The sequence below is a fragment of the Chenopodium album genome, chromosome 14, assembly GCF_948465745.1.
Source record: "Chenopodium album chromosome 14, dcCheAlbu1.1, whole genome shotgun sequence".
NCBI classification, from domain to species: Eukaryota; Viridiplantae; Streptophyta; class Magnoliopsida; order Caryophyllales; family Amaranthaceae; genus Chenopodium; species Chenopodium album.
The window spans coordinates 3522775-3541467 of record NC_137847.1 but is presented as its reverse complement, the minus strand read 5'-3'; the positions used below and the strand labels follow the sequence as shown (position 1 = coordinate 3541467).

The 18693-nt window shown below is 32.4% G+C and overlaps 1 protein-coding gene and 1 pseudogene across 2 annotated transcripts; both read left to right on the top strand.

Moving 5' to 3' along the window:
* The first annotated feature begins 1323 nt into the window (after positions 1-1323).
* Positions 1324-4107, top strand: LOC145578595 (MLP-like protein 43). Its single transcript, XM_081635895.1, has 2 exons — positions 1324-1520; positions 3627-4107. Exons 1-2 carry the CDS (start codon positions 1331-1333, stop codon positions 3686-3688), a joined length of 252 nt encoding a protein of 83 aa, XP_081492021.1. The 5' UTR covers positions 1324-1330; the 3' UTR covers positions 3689-4107.
* Positions 4108-17744: 13637 nt separating this feature from the next.
* LOC145579722 (MLP-like protein 43 pseudogene) lies at positions 17745-18409 on the top strand (annotated as a pseudogene). The gene is made up of 2 exons (XR_014099181.1): positions 17745-17967; positions 18123-18409. The product of XR_014099181.1 is annotated as an MLP-like protein 43 pseudogene (transcript).
* The last annotated feature ends 284 nt before the right edge of the window (positions 18410-18693 follow it).

Below are 18693 nucleotides of genomic sequence, written 5' to 3'. Positions count from 1 at the left end.
AGTTAGGAATTCATGACAAAAACACGCGCAAATCGGTGTAATTAGTGTATTTTTGTCATGAATTTCTAATTTTTAACAATTTTCAAGAGTAAATTAAATGCTTATATGTAGCCCTAAGGGCTATGTATAGCATTTTCCTAAATTTATTTAGTTAATTACGAGTAATAGATTTTGTGAATTTAATTAATAAATAGATAAATTTAAATTGATTATTTGATTGGTTTTCCTTCATTTTTTTTTACAATGTGTGAGTAGGGACCATGTGAGGGGAGAGATATAAGAAGAAAAAAAAAATAGTGTGAGGTATATTTAATTATGCAGAAGTGTTGCACGCAATTAAAAAAAAAAAGTCGAAGGGAGTAGCTAGTTACATATACTACGTAAGATAAAAAAAAAGGGGGAAAAACAACCATATGTCCTTCCCCTCTCTCTAAAACTTTAGCCTTTAATGTTGAATTTTAAAGGTGCTTTCATCGACCAATTTTTATTGGTAAAAAACCTCAATTTTTGTTCTTGTCTTCTTTTCTCTTTGATTTAAGTATATAAACCTTACTCTGCTAGAAGGATCTTTTTTCCCTCGAAAAATAGGGTTTTTGTTCTTTTTTTAAGGAGGATCTTTCTCATTTGGAAAACAAGGTTTTTCTTCTCTTCTTTTGAGGGAGGATTTGATGTATGCTTTTATGGATTGTTGTAAACTTGTTTCATCAGTAAAGAATTTAGCAGAATCGTAAAATTTACCTTTTTCTCGAATACACTAAAACGAATAAGGTAAAAATCATCCTTAAGGCTACAACAAATTGTTAGATTGTCTCTCCAAAAAGGTTGTAGATTCCAGTGATGTAAGCAGGAGGTGTTCCACGGTACAAGTTCTAATTGACGATAGTAGTTTATATGAAGGAATTCTTTTTTATTCAATATATTTATTTGTTAAATTTGAATATCTTTTGTAGATGTCGTATGAGTATTTATTAATGAATTAATTTTAATACTCCGTAATAAAAAAAATAAATTAAATAAGCATCCATAAATGGCAAATTAGGTACATTATGTTTGCATCAATAATTGACTTGAATTGGGCTAGTAATTTCAAAGAAGATATTTATAATATCTAATGATGACGATTAAAAATTTAATTATCTCAATATTTAATTATCTCAATAATTTAATGGTGGGACTAATAAAATATAAATATCTTGAGAAAGCAGAATTCACGTGATTATTCATGCAGAGCAGATCATCTAAATAGAAATGTTTCCCTATAAAATGATATGATATATTATATGGAAAATATTGAAATTTAATACAAATAAAAGTAATAATAGCAATAATTATGGGTCTTAAACGTAAACTTGAGGGTGAAGTTGAGATTAGAGCTGGAGCTGGAGATGTGTACCATGAGATATATGAGAGTAGACCTCATCATGTATCCCATGCTGCCCCTCATTTTGTTCAAAGTTGTGACTTGCATGAGGGCGAGTTTGGTAAGCCTGGCTCAATCATCGTTTGGAAGTACAAAACTGGTACGTATTGTCGTATTTATATAAATATATATACAGACTACAGAATATTTAGTACTCCGTATTAGTCAACATAGTTATATACTCTCGATTTGGATTGTCCTTTTGTTTGTCTATAATTTTATTAGATTGAAATTATTTTTTAGTTAAACAAATTGAAGGAATAAGCTAGAATAATATATTTGAGCTAAAGTTATCACTCTTCTAAATTAATCAAGTGATCGATTGAATATCATTTCATTAATTGACAAAGCTTTAGGACTTCAGGAGCCACAAGTTGGAAGCTTTAATATCAACATGCCGATTTTGGCCCTGATTAGGGTGCGTGGCCTAAACTCTAAAGGGTATAAAACCTTAAAATTATCATGGGACTTAATATTAGAGGATTATTTTAGCTTTAAAATTTCAACACCTTAGCTTATAATGTAATTAATTAGCTACCTTATTATTTTCAATATGATTATGGGTTTCAACAAGCATCATATTCCTGTAATAAAAAAAAAAAAAGAAAAAAAAAGCATCATATTAATATTAAGGATTTTTTGTGATAAACTACCTTAAACCTAGAATTTGTGAGAAACTACTTAATAAAAAATACTTATTCCGTTTTTATTTAGTTGACACGTTCAATTTAGCCACACATATTAAGGAGAGAAGAGAGAATGAAGAGAATGATAAAGCAAGTGTGAGTTTACAACAGTCATTTGAAATATGACTACAATAATGTTTTCATGATTTCATAATTAATATTTTTTTTTACCAGATAATTAATTATATTACTTTACTTCAGTTATAAAATAGTATTATCAACATTTTTTTGATTTATCAAATTTTTAGTTTCATTTATGTAATTTTTATTCTTATTTTATAGTTTCTCGAAAAAAAAATTATTTTATGTTGGATTGAAAATTTCAAAAAATATATTTGCATTGTAGATATAATAAGAGTAATTGTGACCATTTTATAAGGTGAAAAAAATAAACAAATCATATTGTATATCACTAAAATAATATGATAGTCATTTTTCAAATAACTACTGTAAAATGATCCAAGCAAGTGGGGTATACTAGTAAGGACTTGTTCTCTTCACCTGAAATGAGTAGATCTGGTCTGATCTTTTTAAGGTCTGATTTGGTCTGGTTTGATCTGAATTTTAATTATCTGATCTGGTCTGATCTGATTTAACAATTTGACTTTACTTTGACCGCATTTTAATACTAATCTATAAAAAAAAAAACATTATCAAAATGGATCTTGTTAGTTTCGTCTCATGATGAACTTTTCAAATATGTAATTTTAAATTTTTTCTTAATACGTAATTAACGATATTTAACGATAAGTAAATGATAATCAAAAGTTCTGATATGGTCTGATCTGATTCTTTTTTACCTGGTCTGATCTGACCTGAATTTATTAAGAAATAAGTATTAGGTATCTGAAATAAGTTGAAGAGAACAAGTCCTAAATGCAAAGTATAAAACTTACCCAAAAAGAAAACGTGTCAATTAAAAATAAACTTCCTAAAAAGGAATACGTGTTAACTTAAAAAAAAAAAATGGAGGTAAGTATGTTATAGGAAACTAGCTGTTAAAAGGTAAAATGTTGTAAAAGACTATCTTAGCTTTGACCGAATTTTTACCGTTGACCTAATTTTCCGACGCTAACCCACCACATAACACCCCCAAAACCACCCGCTTTCACCCCCAAAACCTACACAACCCACTTGAATTGCCTCCACCAAGCCGAAACCACCCTCCCAACCCAAAGGCGAGCGGTTTTGGGGGTGTTTTGTGATTGGTCAACATTGGAAAATTGGTTAAAGATGGAAATCCGGCTAAAGGTAGTCTTTTAAAACATTTTACCTTTTATTAAGTATTTTCTTAGAAGTCTTAAAAAAAAAAGTATTTTCTTACAACATTTTTTTTATATAAGGTAGTTTCTCACAAATTCTAGGTTTTATTAGGTAGTTCCTGACAAAAAATCCTTGTAAATTAATTAATCAGCTTTGTTTCAATGACTTCTTTCTAGGGATTATTGTCGCGTCTAATGTATGCAGCCTAAACTGTTTCACTTACATTTCTTTTGATTAATGTTTATATTCATATATAGGCGGAAAACCTCTTGTAGCAAAGAATATAATTGAGGAATTGACAAGGAGAAAAAGTTGGTGAGGCAACGATGTATTGAAGGTGATCTCTTGGATGAGTACAAGACCATTACTGGCATATGCCAAGTGATACCTAAGGACAAAGATACCTGCATAGTGAAGTGGACGATGGAGTATGAGAAACTCCATCCTGGTATCCCTGAACCAACCGCCTTGCTCGATTCTTTGCTCAATGCAGCCAAAGACATCGACGATCATCACCATGGTGTAAAGAAGTAAACAAGTTTTGCTCGTATGAGCCGACTAATGGTAGAAAGTGTCACGCTGTGTAGCGTAACACTTCCTATTATGATGCATGTATCTTTATGTCTTGTTCTACCTTTTATTATGTAATTGCTTCTAATAATAATGTTGTAAGAAGTTATATGCTTTATTGGTTTTTGTTGTTTTTATTAAGTTTAAAGCTAAATAAGGCTTGTATCAGATCATGATCAAGCTCAATGTATGAATGGCAGAAATTATGCGTGTTTGTAATATGTTAATTCTAGATTTAATGGTCAAAGCAGACTAACTTTGATCATGTATATGTTATCAGTATCTGTTATATTTTATCTAAAAAACATGTAATTGCTCATGAAACATCTTATTTCATTAGTAGAGTTATTGTATCATTCTTCTCCCTAATTACTAATTAATCAACTAATCCGTTAATTGGATTGATGTGGTACATATACATAAAACTATATAATCATAAGGATGGAATAATTAATGCGTAATTTGTGATTGCGGGGTTATCCTTGGCTCGCAATTCTCTTATATCATTGTAGCCTACTACAATTCTGAACTACATTACTACTAGTACTTCTATAGCATGAATGCATGATACACGTGATAGATTTTATAGTTTTTTCATATATGGCCATAAATAGGCCATGGATGATATCAAGTTACAAACCAGCCTTTTTGTCTCGATGTCACTTTTTGGTTAAGGTCAACTTTAGGTTATAAATTAGGCCCCATGATTGAGGCTAAAAACACGATGCCACTTTAATTGATTATTTTTTCACATATTATCTGATCTTGTCACGCGTGACTTCCTTTCTAATGCAAAAGTTAACAGAACGACACATCAAATTTTCATTATTTAAATAACCTATTTTTAATTAGCTAGATGAATTGGGTCTTTTGCATGAAGTTGAGTATGTTTTTTTAATGATAACAAACTAAGCTAAAAGACCATTATGAAAAGTGTTGTATTAGGGACACATTTGAGTCAGTCATCATTAGTGGGTTGTCATAAAACAATTAGAGTTTTGTAGTGTAATAAGCATAGCCAAATTTTGCGATGACCTTGGATCTTGTCAATTTTATTAGTGGACCAATTCAATCAAATGTTTAAGCTGATGGTGAGCCCCATGAATGTGTTTTATACTCTATCATGCCTCCTTACACGATGTCCGGCCCATTGGGCTTGAATTGTGGATGAAGCATAAGCCCCACCATACGCAGCGTTTTCATATTCCACTTTGAGCGGAAGGGTGGATGAGATTCGAATCCGTGACCTTTGCGTCACGCTAGCTATTGATACCATGTTAACGGACAAACTCAATCAAAAGGTTAAGCTAATATTTGAGGCCTAGGAATATGTTTTATACTCTATCACATGCCTTCACACACAAGAGCCTGTTGGGCTTGAAGTGTGGATGTATCATGAGTTTGATCCTTTTGGGTTTTTTGTGAAGAATTTGCAGACGGGGAGCAAAATAGTGAGATGTAATAGCAGTGGTGATCTATATCCATTCTTCACGAATCGTCAAGTCATTAGCTCTTCAATTTCGTCAGCTTTTGCAGTGTTTTCTCCTAGTATGTGGCTTTGCCGTTTAGGTCATCTGGAAAATGCAATTCTTAGTTCTTTGTGTAGTAGTATTACACAATAAAAGTTTGAGGTGATGATTGTTACCCATGAATATGTTTTATACTATATCAAGCTTCACACAGTGTAATACAAATAGAAATACGTACAAATTTTGCAACATAATATTTGGACTTGTCACATACGAGTATCTAATATCTCGATGATCTCGTTCTATAAATAGCTATAATATGTTGTGGACATACATATTATTTCAGAGTATTTACATACCGCAGTAAAGTAGTGAGAAAACATGAGTGGTTTACGTAAGCTTGAGGGTGAAGTTGAGATTAGAGCAACTGGTGCAGATGCCCACCATGACATAGTCAAGAATAAACCTCATCATATTTCTCATGCTGCCCCTCATTTTGTGCATGGTGTTGACTAACACGAGGGTGAACATGGCAAAGTTGGCTCTACACATACTTGGAACTACACTTTAGGTAACTTCTATTTCATTTCTTCGATCTCTTAAAATATTTTGATGCATATATAATTCATTTTAATTGTTGATAAAAATATTAATGTACTGCGTATAAATAATCCTGTAAATATATATTACTCATTGACATTTAAAATAATGTAAGTCGTTTCCAAATTTTCATATGTATAGTTTTACAAAGCACACAAAATTTAAATTATAATTCGTATATATATAGTAGCTCAAATTAGTTTGATAAAATGTATTAATTGTATCATTCGTAAAGATTTAAAACATAATCGCTAACTCATCGCTTTAGTAATTTTCATATAGTCCCACACTAGTTATTCAAAGTTTGATTATTTATAATTCTTAATTAATTATGGTTTTAGCTGGGAAGCCTCAGAAAGCAAAGACTGTAATTAAAGAGGTTGATGAGGAGAAGAAGTACGCGAAAGGCCAAGTGATCGAAGGTGATCTCTTGGACGATTATAAGACCTTTTATGCAGCAAGCCAGGTGATACCCAAGGATGAAGAAAGCAGCATAGTTAAATGGACTTTTGAGTATGAAAAGAAGCATCCCGGTGTCCCTGAACCATCTGCTCTGCTCGACGCATGGCTAGATGCTATCAAACACGTCGATGATCATCACCATGCCCAAAAGTAGTAAACATATTAAGTTAATTATATATGTTACTTATTACATATGCCATGTTTATCAAAATGTTTTAAGAAGTTGCATGCCGTTTTCCATGCAAGTTATTTGTAGTAATGTTAATTGTGACTTTGTGAGTGATATTATTGCTACAAAATAAGGCATGTATGTATGAAGTATGTATTAAGTCCTTATTGATTATCCATGTGTTATTAATATAATGTGTCCTAAGCTGGTTTTGTTAGATTAATTATTATAAATCTCTGCCAAATATATATCATGTTTTATAATTTTGTTAATCACTCATGATCTTCATTTTTTTTTTCATTATATCCTTGACCTATAATTTTGGACTTTCTGTTAAGAATGTTATGATAACCGATAACATATGACAGAGTACATATTTGACCATTAATTATTATATATTTTTTTGTTAATATCTATTAAATTAGATTATATAAATTTATATTTTAAATTTACAACGTGAAGTTTCAATTATTTCAAATAAAAGTTTATGCGCAGTACTTCATTCGTATAATATATAATGAGCACACAATTACACAAATATTCTTAAACAAACTTCTAAGTTTAATAATTTGTTTGCAGCTGCAAAAACATTGATAATCTTCCCCACGAAATCAAGATTCAAAAAGTCAACAAATAAATATATTTATCCGAGTGAATTATAAATTTATAATCATATTATTATAAACCCTTTTGTACCAAAAAAAAAAAAAAAAAAATCAGATCAACACCTTTTTTTAAAAAAAAAAAAAAAAAGTTTTCAACATTGAGAAAGGCTCACATAATTACAATAATGTCAAAAAAATATGACAAATAAAAGGTCATCTACAATTTAGTTCCGATAGGATCCCCCCCCCCCCCTTTTTTTGGCATAAGCTAGTTCTGATACAATGTTGCCTATCATAAGCTTACGAGTACCTTTACATAGTCCATATCTACACTAACATATTAAAAAAAACCATTTCTAAATTTGTCTATTCACCACGTGAACTCCTTTATTACACCACATCACATATTCAACTTTATGGATGAGAAAATTTGAACAATTAACCTCTTAGAAGAAACATTATTAGCGTTTAACCATTTAGGCTAATAGTCATTTATACTGCAAAACTGGCCGACCACCTCCCTAGCCCTCCCAAAATGGCCGGACCAAATCTGGATTGAAACCGCAACCGTAACCGCAACCAATTGGTGCGAATCTGGTGCAAAATTGGTTCGAATCTGGGTTTCAACCAAAGTAGCAGCAGGGGTTGCGATTGCAGCCGGTGGCTGCCACTGCTTTGGTTGCACCATTGCGGTGGCGGCTGCTACTGTGGTTGCTCCTTTGCGGTGGCTTGCGCTGCAATTGCGCCGTTGTAGTGGCTGCTGTTGCTTTGGCCGCACCTACCAGCCCAAACGCCCACCAAACCGCAACAACAGTTCAGCCCATCAACCGCAACAATTGCACATAATGACACAATAACATCTGGGATGAGCGATTCAATGGTGGGTGGGTGATTTCAGGGGTTGGGGATGGGTGATAGAGGGCCGATTGGCTGTTTTCGATTGTTAAGGGGGTTGGTCGGTCGGTTTCTGACATGGTTAGAGGGTGGGTTAGGGTTCCGACGAGGTTTGGGGTTGGGGAGAGAGATTACGTGTCGTGGGGTTACGGTGCCCCCTCCCGTCGTCGGGGGCAGGGGGGTTAGGCTGTTGGGAGGGGGTGGCAGTGGGGTGGTTGGCGTGGTGTTTGTTGGTTCTTTTTATTTTTGTAAAGGTTTTTTCATTTTTTTCTAAGTTTTTTTCAATTTATTTTAAATTTTTTAAAAAAATAAAAAAAAAATTCGACCAATCACATGTTGACACGTGGCTTGGTAACCTGTCATAAAAGGTTGTTGACCACTTGTTGACTGGTTGAGACTACTATAGGCAAACTCACCACATAGTTAGGATTATTAAAAAATAAACCTTAGTTGGGATTATTAGATGTAAATCGGCAATAGTTGGGATTATTAAAATATATATTTCCTATAAAAATTAGCAATTGCATAACTATAAAAGTAGTAACCTAGGACAACGCCTGGGCTACTCATTAGGTAAACCTTAATTTCCTTAAATATGTTACTATAAGTCTATAAGGCTTGATAGTGATGTGAAATAAATCAATTTACAATGAAATAAATGTAAAAAAATTATAGGATATGATCAAAGTTATTTTAATATGATTACATGTATATTAAGTGAGTTGAGTAGGAACAAAGGGTGTATATTAGAACAGTTAATTATAAGTCGAGTTAGGTCAGGCGGCCAAAAAATATGTTTAGACTAGATGAAGTTGTGATGAGAGTAAGTGTATGTATGAGATTGAATTTTTTTTCATAGAGGCGGATGCACGATGCTCCGTGCATCCTTTTTTTTTTAAAAAAAAGGCGGAATGAACATTTAGTTGTTCAGTAAAGAACATACAGTTATTTTGTAAAGAACATCTAGCTATTTTATAAAGAACATCACATATAGTTGTATTGTAATGAACATATAGTTGTTTTGTAAAGAACATATAGGTATTTTGTAAAAAAAGAAAAAAAAAACAACCAATTTTATGTTCTTTATATATATCTAAAGAACATCCATAATATTTATAAATAACATGATAATTAGAGGTGATCAACTTCGGTCTGGCCCGAAAATAGGACGGGTTTGGGCAACCTAAAAATGTTTTTTAGTTAAAAATCCAAACCAGTCCCAAAGAAAGCCCGTTTCATTTTCCTGGTTTGGACACAAGATATTATGTTAAGGCCCGATCCAACCAAAATTTTTGATCACCTCTAATGATAAAATAATGTAATCAACATTATTTTTATTCAACCACCATAATCTAAATACAAAATTCAAAGAACATTTCAAAATAAACATTTAACATTATGTCACAAATAAAAGTTCATTATAATGACAATCAAAGAACATGAAGATAAAGAACATTATTTAATAGTATGTTATGTTCTTTACAATTCTATAACATGTTCTTTTCACTTTAACTGAATGTTCTTTACATTTCTATACAATGTTCTTTACAATTTTATAACATGTTCTTTTCACTTTAACTAAATATTCTTTACATTTTTATACAATGTTTTTTCTGCTTTTTTTTTGGAAGAGATGCATCATGCGGATCGTGCATCCGCCTTTTAACCACACATTGGTATGAGATGGAGGATGGACCTCACATGTTTATATTATCATGTCGCTCCTCATCTAAATCATTGTTCTCCAACTCATTTAATTTAATTTTAGAAAACACGCTAGTAATTATTACGTAGTATAACCCACCATTTCTCTCCAAACTTTGCTGCAACATTAAAATCATTGGGGACAGCTAACGCATTAAAGGTCGTGGATTTAGAGTCATTTTTCCATTATATTATATAAGGTGTCATCATTTCGGGTGTTTGGGTCGGTTTTGGTGAGATCTTATCGAGTCTATAATTTTAAAGTTGTCACATTAAATTATTGTGTCATATCTATACTAGTCAAAATTTAAATTGGATTTTTTTTCAAATATATGAGGAGCCCGATATAAGGATCAAAACTCCATCATTGGAGAGGGGGGAGGGGGGGATGGGATTGGAGGGACTAACCATCCCTCCACTCCTATATCCTCATTTAAGAAAAGTGATTGGAAAAGATTTCTTATTTATTTTATTCCAATTCGCGCTATCTTTGATTTCCACAAGTACCTTTTTTATAACAGTCAGCAAATTAAGGTATATCTATAAAGGTAATTAAGGCTGTTCATATCATAATTGATCTCATGTTCTCATTTCAGTTGATGTAGCCTAAGACAAAGATTGCACTAACATCAACGAACTCTCCTATACTATGTGAACATGTTACACATATTTCATTAGCATCTTAATGTTAGATGTTGGGAATTTGGGATGATTGATTATGAATTAGGCTCCATGATTAAGGCTGAAAACACGATGTCACTGTAATTGATTATTTTTTCACATATTATCTTGTCACACATGGCTTCTTTTCTAACGCAAAAGTTGACATGACAACATATTAAATTTTTACTAATTTTAATAGCCTACCTCTAATTAGAGATTAAGCGTTCAAATTATCCATGAGCAATAAACGTGAAAGTCAAAACGTTATAATTAAAAGTGATCAGAGGATATTATTCACACTATACTATACAGGTATATTATTCAATCTCCATTACATTCTAACATATCATAAATCAATTTTATTCGTCAGCAAACCATTCTAGTCCGAAGTCATTTAGAATAATCTAATATTCAACAGAGTATATTTAATCTCTATTTACATGCCCCACATGCCAATGATAGCTAGTTATGGTCTTGTAGATGTGAAGTTAATTGCTAGAAATTGAAGACTTCTTGTTGGTATTTTGTTAAACATTAATAAATGGAAGTGATTGTATCAATTTAGAAAATTTGCAAATTACAGCGATTTAAAACTTATATTTTGCAAATTGCAGCCATTTTAAAAAAAATTGCAAATTTCAGCCCAAAAGTTGTTATAAATTGTAATTACAACCTAATTCTATTTTTCATCGATTTACGTGTCGAAAAATGTTCGATTAAGATTTTAGAGGCTATTTTAGCCCTTAAGGACCAGAAGTGAGCTCGGAATTGGAAAAAAATAACGTAGATGCTTCATTTTGCGTAACAAAAATGTATCGATTTATGGGCAACTATTAGTCGAACATTTTTGTTATGGGCAACAAGGCGTTTACGTTATGGGCAACAAATGTAGATGCTTCAAATGAGCCAACACTTTGCTAGTAGTCGTCCTTTCTATTATTGTATGGAAGTATATAAAAATTAAGTACTTCATTGTCTTAAAAAAAAAAATTAGGTACTTCATATATACGAAGTATATTCCATCTATTATTATTCAATTTAATTAGTGACATATCCTTTGAATTACCCTTTTTGTGTTTAAAATATAATTAAATTGATGGATTCAAACGTGTAAATTGTGTTCATATATAGACGGGAAAGCTCGTGTGTCAAAATATGATTGAAGAGGTTGATAGGGAGAAGAAGTTAATTAGACAACGATGTATCGAAGGTGATCTTTTAGATGAGTACAAGACCATTACTGGAACATGCCAAGTGATACCTAAGGACAAAGAAACTTGTACGTTGAAGTGGATTCTCGAGTACGAAAAACTGCATCCTGGTATCCCCGAACCAACTGCTCTTCTTGATTCGCTGCTTAGTGCTGCCAAAAACATGGATGATCATCACCATGGTATAAAGAAGTAAACAAATTGCTTTATTAGTTGTAGCTCGTATTAAGTTCATGTCTAAATAAGCTAGGCTTGTATCATGATCTAGCTCGAATGCTTATGATCGAGCATATGTATATAATGTTATGTATGTTATACAAGTATATGTTATTTTAACTTATTTAACGCCTAAATGGTAATATTGTAAAATTAAAACTTACATCACGTTTTATGTATTGTTGTAATATTGCTACTCTTATGATTTTAGTCATCTAGATCATCTTAGATTACTCAATCAGGATAACTGATGAGTCCAATTTGAATCATAGATAATTAGGGACGACATAACTAGAATAAATTAGTGGTAGGGCCTGTTCACATTTATTGAACTGAAATGAACTGAACTGAGCTGAACTGAACTGAACTGAACTGAACTGAATAGAGCTGGAATGAATATTTTGTGAGAAAATGAAATTAGGAGCTGAACTGAATTGTACTTAACTGGACTGATTGGAGGTGAACTGAACTGAACTCACACTACTAAAATTCGGTCAAATTGCGACCGTTTTTTTACGACCATCATTAAAACGGTCGCAAAATATAATATTTGCGACCGTTTTTAAGGCGGTCGCAGATTTGCACCGTTTTTAGGCTATTTAACAGTCGCAAAGGTATTTAAATTTTTTTAAAAAATAATATACATGTTAAAAATAATTCTAAATAAAAACAATTCTATTGCGACCGCAAATGGTCGCAAATTGCGACTATTACGACCGTTATAGAAAACGGTCGCAATTTGCGACCGTTTTTGAGGCGGTCGTAATTATTTTTTTTTTTAAAAAAAGTGGTATAAAAAAGGATCCCACTCCCCCCTAACCCTAATAATATTTCAACTCAGTCGTTTTCTTTCTTTTTCATTTCTCTCCCTTCTCTTTCTTTCTCCTTTCTATCTCCTCTCTCCGCGTCCCTCCATCATCCTTCCTCTTCTCCATTTTTTCTTTATCTCCTCCATTTTTCCTTCTCTCCTTCATTTATTCTCTGACTTTAATTTCCGCAAATGAGACAAAATTCAAAGAACTAGGTTAAAAATCACACTATGAAGCTTTGTGAATTTCGTCACCGACACCAACCTTCAACCGTCACCTCCATTACCACCACCGTCACAAGCACGAGCCCACTGCACCACCACGATCTCCACTGTCACAATCTCATGCTTAAACAAGTTAATGGTTTTTAGGGTCAAATTCGACCATGAAAAGGCTAGATCTAGACTTTTCATGGTCGAATTCAAATTCGAGGTGAAATTCAAAGTCCATTCGGGGTTTGAGGTATGTTTTCGGTTTTATATTTTTTTCTTGTTTGATTTTTTCGAATTTGGTTTGATTTTTTTTTTTTTTTTCAAATTTTCATGTTCGAATGTTTGATAATTTTTTTTATTTATGTTCGTTTTGGGTTTAAATTTCGTTTTGATTTTTTGTTAATTTTTGGGTTTATTTTTGTTAAATTTCAGTTTTATTTTCGTTTTGATTTTGGGTTTGATTTTTGCTAATTTTGATTTTGGGTTTGATTTTGTGGTTTGATTTTGGTTTGATTTTGTGGTTTGTTTTTGGTGGGTAATTTTGTGGGGTTTTTATTGTTAATTTTGATTTAAATTTTGTATTTTGGTTTAGTTTCTGGTTGTTTGGGTTAAGATTGGCGGTGGTGGTGCATGGGTTAAGGTGGTTTTGGGTTGGATGTTGGCAGTGGTGGTACGTGGGTAGAGGTGGATTTGGGAGGTTGGCAGTGGTGGTACGTGGGTACGGTGTAAATGTAGGCTGGGTTGCATTTGTTTCTGTTTATTTTTTTATAATTAATTAGCGACCGCCTATAGCCATCGCAAATACTGATTTTTGCTACCGCAGCTCTACCGGTCGCAATTTTTTATATTTGCGACCGTCTTAGTACTTGTCGTTGAAAATAGAATAAACGGTCGCAATAATTTTGCGACCGTCAACCGGTGGTAATTTTGTTTTTTTGCGACCATGGAAATTGCGACCACCGCTTTGCGACTGTTGACGATCGCAATCGTTTTTTGCGACCGTTTTTGCTATTTTTGCGACCGTTTGTGGCGGTCGCAAAAACCTTAATTTTTAGTAGTGTGAACTAATTGGAGCTAAACTGAAGTGAACTGAAATTAAGCTGAAGTGAACAGACCTGTAGTCATCCTGCAACAACGCACATTAAAAAGTATATGTGACAAATGGTACCTTTCTCTTTTAGCTTGCATTAGATTATTAATTACAGAATTTTTTGGGATTTTTTTTTTCAAAAGCTACCTATAAAAGTCTAGATTTTGCTAGAAACTACCTAATAAAAAATGTTGTAACTTATTTATTTTTAAGGTAAAGGAGAAGGACCCTAACCGTACTTCAACACTCACCGTTTTTTTGGTCCAATATTTGTAGTTCATACACTTTGAGAGTGAAGGGGAAGGGTAAGGGACTAAGGGATGTCATTAATGGGGATTGAACCTCAACCTCAAGGTTGAAAAGCGCAATCTTTGCCACTAGGCCAAATTTAGCTTGGTAATAAAAATGTTGTAATTAACTACCTATATATTAAAATGTAAAATGTTGTAATGTACATACTACCTTCCACCAATTTTCCACCCTTGACTTTTTTTTTTTCCGATGTTGGCCACCCCCATGTGACCTACACATAATTTTAATTTTAATAAGTCATTATCTCCTTTACTATAATGAGCTACAAGGACAACACAAATTACAAATGAGCGTGGGGGATTTGAAAATGTGACCTATCATACATGGTCCCTCAATTTTAATCACTAAACTAAGAGCTCATTAGTTATAAATGCCGCTTGTGATTCTTGGCCACCCCCATGTGACCCACACGTAATTTTAATTTTAATAAGTCATTATTTCCTTTACTGTAATTAGCTACAAGGACAATACAAATTACAAATGAGGGTGGGGGATTTCAAAATGTGACCTATCATACATGGTCCCTCAATTTTAATCACTAAACTAAGACCTCATTAGTTATAAATGCCGCTTGTGATTCTTTTAAATTCTACAATAAATACCAACTGTTATACAAATTAAATTAACAATTTTTCTAAAATGAAGAAAGTTGAAGTCATTATAGGCTTTAGTATGGAACCTCCTTAGGCATTTCCTTCTTGTTTGGGTTGCCCAAACCCATTAAGTATTAAATGAGGTAGAGTGTTGAAATCCCACCGTCCATTATAGTATCGATACTCATAAATACCCTACATCTATGTATCTACTATATATTAAAAGATGTTCTAAAAATTGTGTGTATATATGGTGTCTCCTTTCTTACACCAATATCATACCACATCATCATTCAACAACAAACTTGAGATCATAAACCAAAAATTGCATACAAATTAAAGAGATTTGAATATCAAACCTCATATTGAATGAAAACCATATTATATATATATATATATATATATATATATATATATATATATATATATATATATATAAACCTTCTTAGCTAGAAATAAATCATACTATATTAATCCACATTTATATTTAAATACATATAATAATAATAATAATAATAATCCAAATCAAGTCAGTATTGTCATTGTATTCTAATTTACTCACAATAAAAAAAATTTAACAAGTCTTGTAAAGCATCTAATATAAAAAAGAAATTTTTCAAAGTATCACCCGAGTCACGCGCTAGTTGTAGGTGAAAGAAAAAGTTATTTTTTTTTAAATATTATCATCAATTGGTTTTAATATAAGAGAACCTCCGTTTGAAAGGTAGTTATATTTCTCAATAGAGTAATAAAAGAAAGTAGTTACACGCAGTTCGGGGGGCACTTGAGTCAGCCGCCGGCGCCCGACTGCGCCTAGGGGAGACCTTACTTTCACACGCATGAAAGCGAACGACGCGACGGGGTTAACCAAATATAGCAGCTGCCAGTCCCCCCGGCTTTCCAGTCTCTTTGCCCTTTGCTAGCCTTCTAATCGCATCAGCCTTTACAGCAGTAGAAATTGAAGCTTTCTATTCGCCTTACCCTTTAGCCTCTATAGTTCGGCAAACGATAGGGCAAGATAGAAACAATAGCAACAGGAAGCTCTTAGCCGGTCTATCGAACGTCCATTGTTATTAGGCTTTAGCAACAGGAAGAGTAGGAGATGGTTCATTAATACTAGTTTAGTTAAATAACTATGTTGTTAGCTCCGATCGAGCTCTTCCGTTCCTGATTCCGGCAAGACTGTTTTGTTCCAAACCTGGCGGCTCTGACTAGACCTTCTGGTTCGCCTGTCCTGAATAGAATCGGGGGAGGGGGCTAGCTTTCTAGCCCATGCAATGCACGGGATATTTATAGGTATACAATATAATTTTGTATTTTATAATATATTTTAATTGGAAAATGAATAGTTTATAAAGGAGAAGAAAGGTGAAAATTGAATGTAATTGTAGAAGATATTAACTTGGGGGAAAATGAAACAAATAATATTTATACTTGTATTGAATTAAAGATTTTTTTTTTTTTTTTTTTTTTAAATATAAGAAAGGGTATTAATTAATGAAAGAAGGTGATATGTAGCATTGGTGAAAAACAAAGTTTACATGTGGCTTGATGGGGATGATGGTTTGTGTTTTTAAATACTAAAGTATAGGTATATATATTGATAATAAAAGAATGGTGGTTAGAAGAATCGTAGCTATAATCATTTTAACCTACCCCTTTCATAAATCAACATGTGATTAAAAATCAGCAACGATAGAAATTGAAAGATTTTTTTTTGAATGTGTGGACAGTTTGTTTAAATTTGTCAACAAGATGATGAGTTGGTCGTTAGAGTTGTGATTCAATTATTTAGCACACAAATAGGCTAACAAATTTTTTTTTTTCCATAATAAATACTCCGTATATTGTACATCAATCGAAAAATTATGCAAAGCTATACTCGTAGTTCAACTCAATAGGCTAGCAATTTTCAAGTACTACGCATGCCATTAACATATTATTGATAAGAAAAATATTCGCTGCAAAACTCTACTTTCATGTTATTCCATTTTTGGGTACCCAAAGGCCAAGACTTGCAAACTTGTTTCCCTTTGATATCTCACCTTAACACCGTTGATTTCCCGTCAAATTTCTACATGAAATACATTACTTTCTTCATTTAAATTATAAATCTAAAAAGTGATTTAATCATAGCTTAATGATCATGTTGATGTGTTATTTGTTTCAAAAAAAAAAAATAATGATAAATTTTCCTATATTGTTGGGATGGTTTATTTTATTAAAAAAAAAAAAGTTATCAAGGAGAAAATAAGTTTTTAAACATTTTCTTACGTTTTTATCATCGTGATTAGATTTTTTTTTTTTTTTTAGAAAACATGGTGATTAGATTTTATTTAAAAGCGAATTTTTATTTTTTATTTTAATTTACATTAAACTTACTTCTATGATTTGATACCACCTTTAATTTAAAGGCAGTAACAGACAATAAATTCATGAACTATCATTGCTATGATTTGATATAGAATTGTCAATATCTTACAATGATTAAAATTTTGATCAACTATAGCCAACCAAGTGTGTTAGTAACATTAAGAAATTTTGTTGATTAGATTTTTTTTTTGAGTAAAAAAAATTAAATTTGTCGATTATAATGTACACGTTTCATTCTACTTATGGAATTTCATTTGGACCTCAAGATTAGAAAATTTGGGCCTTACCATAACTATTAGGACCATCTCAGTAACTTTGGAGGTAGATAATTTGGTAGTTGTTGATTTTATAATTCTCCTTCTATATAAGACGTTGTGAATTATTGATCATTTTCATATAAACCAAGTATTTGTATATAATATAGATACATAAAACTAATAAATAAGAGTGATTATGGGTCTAAAACGTAAGCTTGAGGGAGAAGTAGAGATAAGAGAGAGTGCTGCTGATGTTCTCCATGACTTGTACAAGAATAGGCCTCACCATATTGCGCATTCCGGCGGGTCTAATTTCATACAGAGTTGTGACTTGCACAACGGTGTTGTTGCTAAGCCCGGTGCTATATTTTCTTGGACTTACACTCTAGGTAATTAAATACGTACTCTCATCTCCAAACTTAATAAATCAAATTTATTCTGTCAATTTAATATCCTTGTTTATACTTGTTACCTTTTTGTTTGAACAATTATGATACATAGTCTAGCTAGTATGCCCTATTAACTTTCTTGTAAATATTTTAAGATGGGAAGCAAAGAACAGGCAAAACTGAAATCGAAGAAATCGATGAAGAGAAGAAGTTGGTAAGGTACAAGCTGATAGAAGGTGATCTCTTTGATGAATACAAGAGCTTGAATTTTATATGTCATGTTACACCCAAAGACCAAGGAAGTTGTACATTGAAGTGGATACTCGAGTATGAGAAGGTGCATCCTGGTATCCCCGAACCATCTTCTATGCTAGACGCGCTCCTTAACGCAGCCAAAGACATGGATGATCATCAGTTCATCACCATGCTAAGAAGTAAATAATAATGCTCTAGAGAAGTGCTTATATGCAACGTCTCCTTCGAAAAAACAACTTCTTTCAAATATGCGGTATATGGTCGCATGTTGTTTAAAGGTGTTTGTTACTGCATGCATTAAATAAATAATACTAAATAATAAACAGGATTGTATCTCAGATTTTGTTCATTAGTTGAGTATTCCACTAAATTGTACGAAGTATATTATGGTATGGCTGACGAATTATGTGTGCTATATATGCATGGAAGGTTGTTGTATAATGTATAACCGTATGTTTGCTATGGAAAAGG

Bases quoted from the DNA above. Each gene is read 5' to 3' on its own strand.
- LOC145578595 (XM_081635895.1), top strand. From the start codon at position 1,331: ATGGGTCTTAAACGTAAACTTGAGGGTGAAGTTGAGATTAGAGCTGGA. The intron at 1,521-3,626 runs GTACGTATTGTC...ATTCATATATAG, and splicing joins CGTTTGGAAGTACAAAACTG to GCGGAAAACCTCTTGTAGCA.